Below are 10000 nucleotides of genomic sequence, written 5' to 3' on the forward strand. Positions count from 1 at the left end.
AACAACCCCTGGAAATGTACATTTATTTAGTATTTTTTTTGTGTCTTTTTTCATCTTAATTTCTCTATTTAATTTAATATTTATTCAAGTTTCTGGCTTTTTGTTTCTTTCCAAAATATCCATCTTTATTTATTTGACAATTTAATTGTTTTGTCTTGTTTTTAAAAACCGAATCCTAATTTGCATGTTAATATAATCCAAATATCTTGAAAAATAAAAAAAATAAAAAAAATTTAGGCCATTTTCTGTTGTCAAATAAATTTTTTGATAAAAAGCTACATCACAGCAAAAAAAAAATATTGCTATTAAAGTAAATATTTTTGTAGATAAATATAATACACAGAATATTAAGTAAATGTTATTTATTTTATTGCATTAAAATAAGAGAAAAGCTCTATTCACAATATCGACATTATAACACGACGTATACTGTATTCAGGAACCTTTACGGTGTTATATAATGCCTTGGACCATGAATAACAACAATTCCAGCGTATACTGTTTAGCTACACAAATATACCACATCAGGACACTGGATTTATTCAATTTATGCTCCCTGCTGATTTCAGCCAAGGTGTAAATCGACAATAATGAGTGATGTACGTTAAGCAGCTGGAGAGATGTTTTGCCTTGAAAACCATTAAGAGCTAATCAGGGAAGATGCTGGCAGTCGCTGTAAATCCTTGCCTCGCCGATAAACGGGCCAATCTATTTTTCAGCCGCTGAGTGCAATCCGCAGCGCTGCTTGGACGGCTCAGATGAGCGTGAAGTGATCATTAATAATTCAGAAGGCTATTCTTGGATCAATGCTTTCAAGCCTCTCTGAAGAACTTGTGTAATGATTTATTTAAATGTAAAAAAAAAAAAAAAGGAAGCCATATTGCTAGCGTCGCTCAGAATGAGAGCCAATTTTTTAGGCGGAGCCCCAAAGCACTATGGGATACCGTCAGGAAGACAACACGAGCACCCAGCTGTCTGGATGCTTTACAACAGAATCAAGATGTCTACTCTAGAAAACTCAGTGTTGGAGATCTTTATCTGGGTGACAAAACTTCAGCATTTCCCTAGAGACTGAGGTGTGGCTTGTCAGGGGTGCGTTAGGTAAGAAGCCAAGAAGGTGTTAGGAGTCTGGAGTGCAGTAGGGAATGTTAGGAGTGAAGTGGCAGGGGTGAGGGTATGAGGTGTGAAAGTAAGGATTGCAGTAGGGAGTGTGGTTAAGAGGTATGTTAGTAAGCAGTTCAGTGGGGGTTGGGGTAGGGGATGTGGGACTAAGTGCCATGGGGGTAAAATTAGGGGGGATTGCAGTAAGGAATGAGTAGGCAGTGTAAGGAGTGTATTAGAAGTAAAAGTAGGAGATGTGGGAGTAAAAAGTGAATTAAAGGCACGGTGCATGATTTTTGAAAGCCAATGTTGACATTAGAAATCACCAAAACAAACACGCCCCTAACCCAAATGGGTGTCACACTCTCTCCGCCGCATATTAAAAAGACACGCCCCTTTCTGCTAATTGGCTACACGTTTGTTTTGTTAGTCGGCTTAGTTTTCTGAAGCATTTTTCAAACATCGTGCACCCCACCTTTAAGGGGTGATAGTAGGGGGTGTGGAAGTAAGGAGTGCAGTATGTAGTGTTCTCGGAGTACAGTAAAAAGTGAGGGAAAAGGGGAGTCAGGAGTACAGTAGGGAGTGTTAGGAATGCAGTGGGGGTGAGGGTAGAAGGTTTGGAGAGTGAGGAGTGCAGTAGGGTGTTAGGAGTCCAGTGGGGGTGTAAGGAGTGCAGAAGATAGTGTCAGCATGTTGTAGGCTTGAGGGAAGGAGAAATAGAATGGAAGTGTAAGAAAGGGGCTACTTTTACTACAACATCTCACAGCAACTAGCAAGACTTCAATAGATGACCATCCGGCCAAGACTACAGAATTGACACACCCGCTTTCACACAGCATTCTAATCCATGAGGACATCACGAATGTACTTAGTAAATCAATTAAGCAGGGGAGCAAACACAAAGCCAAACACAATTAATCAGAGCTGAAGAAGCCTCACAGACACACACATATGGATAGTTAAACACGGGTCAGCTCTCTTTAAACAAGATGAAATGATTCAATAGCACATCATGGCTCATAGGAGTCATTCCAAAGGGGGTGAAAAATATTTAAATGATAAATATTGACTGAGAGAATTAAGTCCTCACAATCACATAGGCTCTTATTCAAAAGCAAGGATTACTCACCAAAAATAATTTAGGAAAGGGAAATTACAAAAGACACGGACAATGTAATAAAGTGTGTAAGGGTTCAACAGAAAGACGTCTACAAGGAGGACGTCGTGCTACCTGGTAGATGTCGGACAGGCTGCTGCTCCCGGAGTCACTGGTGATGCTACATCCTGAGAGGCTGGAGGAGACGTGGGTCACCTGGGGGTGGATCCCGTCAGCCAGGTGTAGCCTGCTGAAGTCTGCTGGGAGCTGGAAGAAGAGCCAAAAAACAAGGAGGGTTCTTATTGCTCTCTCGTTCTTTTTTTTTTTTTTTTACACATATACATTCCATTCAATTAAACATAACTATAAAATATTTTTTTTTTTTAAAAATATGACGTCATTTTAGAAAAAAAATTGTAATTGCTGGAAAACTGCTGTAGTACAAGAACAATAAAACACTTTAGGATGCGCCGTGATTGGAAAATAATCTTTCGTGTGCTTAACATTAATTCTGCTAATAAGGCTATTAGTGGTTTCCCCTAGCTTGAGCTAGCAAATGTCATGTGCACAGTGTGATAAAGGTTAGCTAAATACCATGCTATAAAAATTTAACATAAGCACATGTTTAATAGGGCAGTATACAACAACCTCCAAAATAAACCAACAAAACTGAGATGCAAGCACAACTAGTAGGATCTGGAAAGCAAAACAAGCCCTCAGATTAACATTTCTCACACAGTGCCTAAGCTCCAAAAAGAGCAGGCAGCGTGTTAAACAACATCCTGCACCTCACAGACACTCCGGCTACAAGCACAAAATGTCAACCAAGCCTGCAGTCACTTCTCATCTAGGCTTCTTCATCTCACCACCAAGCCCTCAGTAAACAGGAGTCATGGCTAACGCTGCTGTCAGTTAAATCACTGTGTACTGGCGACTTCTGACAAATCTACAAGTCGTGTCTGATTTTATCCGCAACACAGAGCATTGCGCTAGGCTGTGTGCTACACAGCACTTTTTTTTTTTTTTTAAGATTATAAGTAATCAGACTCTGATCTCAACACTACCAGAATCAAGAAAAAACAAGAAAAAAAAAGACTTTACACTTTTGCTGCTTGGTGAACATGCTAAAGTAAGGTGCTAACTCAATTTTAGGTAACAAATGTTAGGGAACTACCTGATTAACGATGCTAAAGCCATAGTGTTACTAGTAATGATGCGGTAACTAATAATGATGCGGTAATGTGGGCTGTTGAATTACCTGAACAAAATGAGGTAATGAAAGAAACTGAAACGATGCTAATTGAGGAAGCTGAGGTCATAAAAGGGATGCTGTAAAGTTAAAAAAAAGTTATGCCACTAAATTGAATTGAGGTAACAAATGCTATGCTGCTAACTGAAGATGAGGTAACAAACACTATGGTGATAAATGTGCAAGCTAAAGTAACAAAGGTTAAGGCACTAAATCAAGGTGAAGTAACAAAGGCTATAGTGCGAACTCAAGCTGATGTAACAAAGGATACGTTGTTAAGTGAACAAACTGAGGTAATAAAGCTGTGGTGCTAAAAGAAGCTGAGGTAACAAATGCTAAGGCTCTAATTAAGCAAGTCGAGGAATCAAATACTGTGGTGCTAACTATGCAAGTTGATCTAACGAAAGCTGCTGTGCTCAAACAATCTGAGGAAGCTGTGGATTTGCAGCTAATTGAGGAAATAAATGCTATGATGCTAACTGAGTGATCTGAGGTAATAAAAGAAAAAAGCAAGAAAAAAAAAATCAGGTTGTTTAAGCACTGCAAATAAAATATATGTATGTGCAGTATTCCTCAAATGATTCAAACTTGGTGTGTAAATACAGTCAAGTGTGATTTGCAGTGCATGAACGAAAAAAGTTCATTATTAGCGTGTGCTTATAAGGCGATTACTAAATAACAACATACCGCACAAGGCTGGGTATTTATCCGTGCGACCCTTGAAGACAAAACCCTTGTGTGTTTCAACCCTGTGTACATATCTAAAGCAGAGCTGTAGAAAAAAAAACCTCTGTGGAGTCTCAACACAAAGAACAGTGTTGACAATGGAACTCTGATAAGAGCCCCAGAACCAATTTCAGCTAATCTCCAAAAGCAGCACCTCAGACTTCTGGCTCCAATTCCTGTCTGAGGGTATCTGTGAGTGAAATAGGCTTTTTTTTTTTTTTTAAAGATGCTATTGGATGTCTTCAGTCAGCTGAGTATAGCTTTCATATAAAATGCATCTGACCTAATTTCCGCCCCTCTAATCGTAGACATGCCGGAAATGCAGCCGATCCTCCTGGGAGATATCCGAGAGAGGAAACAATCTCCTAGCCTCGGCAGATACAGAGACCTTGAGCTAGATACCAAAACCGAGAGTGCAGCAAAGAAAAGCATGCTGGAAGGGTTAAAATCAGTAAAGAGTTCAATTCCACCCTTCACTGATGGCTGATCATGGTATTTACATTGGAGGGCTAAAATAAAATACTTACAAGTAGCAATACCTTTATGGGGAAACAGTTAGGTTTGGATGGATGTGTTCTACATGGTTCTTAAGGCAGTTCTGATAGACATTCTACTTGTCCTGTTCTGATAGGAAAACACCTTCTGGTACAGTAGGTGTCTACATACAACCTTCACAGATTCCACCAGTAGGGATAAGCTCAGGAAATCTTTATTTGACTCTAGAATTAATTTTCCCTTACAACAGATCTTTGCCCTACCTGTCGGCTCAACATTTTGAGCAATGAATTCCAATGCAAGGTAAGTACATTAATCTACATATTTAACCACATATTTATCTCCAATCCAAAACCAAAGCGACCGTGACCTCTGCAACATCACACCCAATTCACAAAACCAGAGGTTCCTGCCTGCTTCTAAGCTTCTGATAATGTGAATGAAGCAGCGGTTACTATTTGATGGATGAGTATAATACAGATAGACAGATTTAATACAGATTTCCAAAAGGTGTCTCTTTGTTTGAGGATGGAACTGATTTGCACATGGATTTCACAGATCCTTCCTAGAGGAATTTCATTTGCACCAAGAGGTGTTATAGCAGTGTTTTAATTACACCACTGACAACCTCCATAGCCTTCACATGAAAACAAGTGGGAAAAGATCTAACAGAAGTGTGACATTTTTTTAAAATTACTTTGTCGCCATGTGCTACAAAGTTCTTCAAACCAGCTGGAAGACTGGTAATTAAAGGAACGAGAGAGAAATGTCGCATAGGCACAAGCAGAAGAAGGGATAGAAGATGACTCTACAGAGAGTGATTATACACGGCAAAATTAAAATTCAGAACTAGATTCATTATCTACACTATCTTGTCCCAGAATCCTCCTGGTCCTACTTTTGATCCTCTCGTTACTGTATGTTAAATAATCTCAAGAAGTGATCTAATACATATATCCTAAAAGAGTAGCATATATCACGAGAATGCATTTACCTTTAGCGTGAGACAAATTACTCTTTCTGTTTGGTGATATACCATGTGCCATCACATTTCTTTACTTAAAAGGAAACTAGTATGGCCTTGTCACCGAGTTTTTCTGGGTAACTGCAAAAATTTCACATTCAGTATCTAAAGAAGCCCATGTTCCTCAAACAAGTTAATCTATACTGCCATAATGTCAACACCCTTCAAATGAGCCACCTTCATCTGTCAGAGTCAATGCTTCTTAAATGATCATTTCAGAATCTGCAAACTTAAAAAAAAAACCTCTGATAAGCAGTTTGCATTAACCGATCCCTACCAACCAAGCCTCCTTCACCATCCACATAAACCCAACACTCATGTACCAACAAAATCCTTCAAACCAGCCACTTTCATTATGCATAAAATGGTGACAAAAAGGAAACAAATGGTGAGAATAAGACAATGCACCCTGAATAGGTCATTTCCCTAATACTACCTCAATATCCATAAAACAAACTACTTCCTTCTACAAACCTATAATGCTAAACTAACAAAAAAAATCACGATAAACATAACTCCATTACCCATCAAAAGAGCCAGAATCCTCAAACCTCTCAAACGAGCCATCTGTCATTTGTAGAATCCCAACAATCTTCAAGCAACAGCTTAAATAATACTTTCTCTATTAGAAACACCTTTAAATATGTTAACCAAGCTATCAAGCATTGACAGATACCCCATGTGCCTCAAAAAATCCATTTATCATTGAGTGAGCTTCAAGCCCTTTCAAACAAATCCGTAGGGGTCCATCGCTCCTCAAATAATTCATTAGACATCTGCAGAACCCCAGCACCCCATAAACAAGCCGTTTTATATAACCAAACCTCATCATTCCACAAATAAGCTGTTTATCATTGACAGAATCTCACATCACATAAGATACTCAGCATTAACAAAACCTCAAAACTGTTCAAATGAGCCATCACAACCAAGAGAACCCCAACACTTACAAATCACTGCTGAACATCTGCTGAACAGCAATATTGTTCAAATTTACATTTACAGCATTTAGCAGACACCCTTATCCAGAGCGAATTACATTTTTATCTCATTTTTATACAACTGAGCAATTGAGGGTTAAGGGCCTTGCTCAGGGGCCCAGCAGTGGCAACCTGGTGGACATGGGAATCAAACTCACAACCTTCCGATTGGTAGTCCAGCACCTTAACCACTAGGCATCCCCACATCAAATTAGTCCTGCCTCCATTTTCTCCCTAAATAGGTCTTGGCCAATCCCCATCCCAAATTATAAATGTGCCATCAACTTTCTTCTGCATACATGAGCTCAAAGATGCCCACAATTGGCTGGTGTCACTGTAACTAACAGGGACATCAGGAACTAAGAGAGAACATGCCAGCTATCCCACCTAGTGAACACAGGCAATTGTATTCACTTGGACTCCTGGCCATGGATGGTTAGCGCTTTTGTGTTACACCACACCTGAGAGCCATATTAGGAGTAAAAGTGACGTGAATGTGGCATTAGAAAGCTGGTTTCAGGTACAGAATGGACACTTAGAAAGGTGACAAATTAAAGAAACGACAAGCAGCTGGAACAACTTTAATGCCCATTGGCATGGAGTCTTCTGGTAGGTGCTTCTCTCAGTTAGTGCTCTGATGACGATGATGGAAAGAGCTTCTCTAAAACCTCAAATATCGTCGCTGTCAGGCGGAATCCTCTTATCTCCAAAACCGTTATTTTTCAGGAAATTAAAAAAACGCCGTACCTTATCTGCAGTGCACAGGGTTTAGTCCGCGTTGCAGTGGATTGTCTTGCGCTAAATTCCTGTCCTCAGACGAACACCAGAACTAGCGGGGGTCAAGATTTTTTTTTTCTTTGAGCCCAGTGTTTTGAAGACATTTACCTCAGAAGACGTGTTGATTCGTTGCGACTCTTCTTGAGGAGAAATATGCCGTGAAGCTCTCCCACGGAGTGAGGAAGAGGTGGACAGTTGAAGTGTCCAATGGAGTTATGAGATTTGCGCTCAAGCTATTTTCAAGACTTTAGATTGGTTAATAACTTGTAAAAATAACAGACCCACGTGGGGACTGACCAATAGCATCGATATGTGAAATAATAGGAAATTGACCAAATGTGGACATACGAGGTTTCCGCCCGACAGCGACGATATGCTCGATGATTGTGAAGCCCATCATGTGCGATTTACATAACTCGTTTGTCCCAATCAAACCATTCACTGTAGCCTTGTGCCTTGTGATGGGGTCATCCTGTTAGATCACTCCAATGAGGATAGAAATGCTTCATCACAGGATGAAAAAAGAGATTGTATTACTTTGCAGTGAAACCTCCGTCTAACTGGAACAAGTGGACTCAAATCATGCCAACAAAATGCCTTCCACAGACTAAGAGAGTGACTGTTTTTTCCTGTCTCTATGTGGGTAGACTGATGGTAATGAGGACACATGCTTCTCTCTCGAGCTTGGCCAGTAAATCAGTGATTAGATAGAAGCCAGGAACAGCGATTCTGTTGTGTCTCGTTTACAGTTTCAGGAAGAAAAGATGAGAGTAATTCAGCTGATCAACCACAGCAGGTGTCTAGAGACATGTTGGACACAAAGTTGGCATTTCAAAAAGCTGAAAGTTAACGCAAATGTGTACGAGGCAGAGTTTTCCTGTAAGAATCGCAAATCCCTTCTTAAACACACCCAGCTTATAAGCAGCTTGATTCATGAAGACCTACATTACTAGAGAACTGGTGTACTTAAAAGTACAAAATGCATGCTGTGATGTGTGTGTGTATATAAATGTGTGTTTTATTATAAAAAACGGCTGACATTGGAGGACCAAAGGCTTCACAGCTATCCCATAAGCCTTAGCAACACTCCAGGGGCCTCTCACTTTTCTGAGCCGAGGGGATCAAGAGATTAAAGCAGTTCAGCAGGGAGTCACATAAAAACAGAGCAGATATCCTCATATGCATAAACACCACATACGTTTCATAATGTTTAAACACCGGTAAAGACTGATATCAGCGACTCCATTAAAACAGCAATGTGACCAAAATGACTACAGTATAAACATTGAAATTCCTACAAAATCACAGTTTGTAATCTTTGTAACATTCTGACTTGCTTGCTTTCACACTAGCAAGCAGCAAACTAGCAAAAAGATTTCACCAAAATTTCCCTGTGATAATTTGAGTATTATTATGAACTAGACGCCGTGAAATAACGGACAATTTTGACAAACAAACTGTTCAATAGAAACGAACAAACTTAAACATGAACATCACAAGTGAAAGCACAAAACTCTCCAGACAGACCAACAGTGGACGGATGTCTGACAGGGTCTCAAAGTTTAATCGAACCGGCTAAAACCCATTATAAGCAATGGACCAGTACGAAAACATGTAACGCCGCATGCTAATGTTAAAAGGTTGTGTTACACACCGCTAAATCGATGCTAACAGAGGAGCCGATTGGCCGTTCCATAATTAGCTCATTTTCCCCTGTTGAAAACAAAGCCATAGACAGACCTGGCTGGATTAATTGCCTTTGCAGCACTTTTATAGATTTAGGTCCTGTTTTAAAGGACGCACTAATGTTGCTAAGCCAGGTTCTTTTAATGTCATGAAAACTGACTGAACATAAATAGGAAAACAAACAAATAAATAAAACAATAGTTGGGTATGTATTGGATTTGTTGGCTGAGGTAAAATGTTGGCTTGGCTGAGGTAAAATGTTAGCTTGGCTGAGGTAAAATGTTAGCTTGGCTGAGGTAAAATGTTAGCTTGGCTGAGGTTAAATGTTGGTCTACTGATAAACATCATATATTTTCATTACTCTGGAGTCTTGGTTGACTTTTTTTTGTTTCCTTGGGCTTAAGTTATATACACGATTTTTATGTGAACACTGAGCACAGATTTTATTCACAAATTTTTCTTTTTGAACTGAAAATCAGCGTTCAGTTAATTTAACATTAGGAGGCATTTATCCGATTCCTGAACTCCTAATCAATCCAGGGATCTAGCTTGCTTGACACCAGAGTGAAAAAATATCGATTGGATTTAAAAAATTGGATTGGATTGAAAATCGATTGGATTGTTTTTAGAATTTTCAACTAAACCTTAACAACAAAATGAACAAATGTTGCTAGTTGCATGTTGAAAACATGTAATGAACTTAACTTACGTAACTCTAACGTAACTTAAAACTTGCATAATAAACTTTATAAATATACACTAGGACTCGGGTTTTGGATGCAGGAAGAAAAATAAAATAGACAGCTCTGACTGCGATGCTTTCTCTTCAACTAAAAAGGCAACACCTACATCAAGCCAAAATGTTC

General features: G+C 39.3%; 1 protein-coding gene across 8 annotated transcripts in view; it reads right to left on the minus strand.

The window, feature by feature from the left end:
• The window catches only part of rapgef2b (Rap guanine nucleotide exchange factor 2b), a 110827-nt gene that overhangs the window by 23609 nt on the left and 77218 nt on the right, over positions 1-10000 (minus strand). For all 8 annotated transcript variants that reach the window (XM_060885299.1, XM_060885301.1, XM_060885303.1 and 5 more), the window contains one exon: positions 2333-2464. In XM_060885299.1, the coding sequence (XP_060741282.1) occupies positions 2333-2464 (132 nt within the window). The remainder of the gene's footprint in view (positions 1-2332; positions 2465-10000) is intronic.

This window comes from Tachysurus vachellii, chromosome 13 (assembly GCF_030014155.1).
Source record: "Tachysurus vachellii isolate PV-2020 chromosome 13, HZAU_Pvac_v1, whole genome shotgun sequence".
In the NCBI taxonomy this organism is placed as follows: Eukaryota; Metazoa; Chordata; class Actinopteri; order Siluriformes; family Bagridae; genus Tachysurus; species Tachysurus vachellii.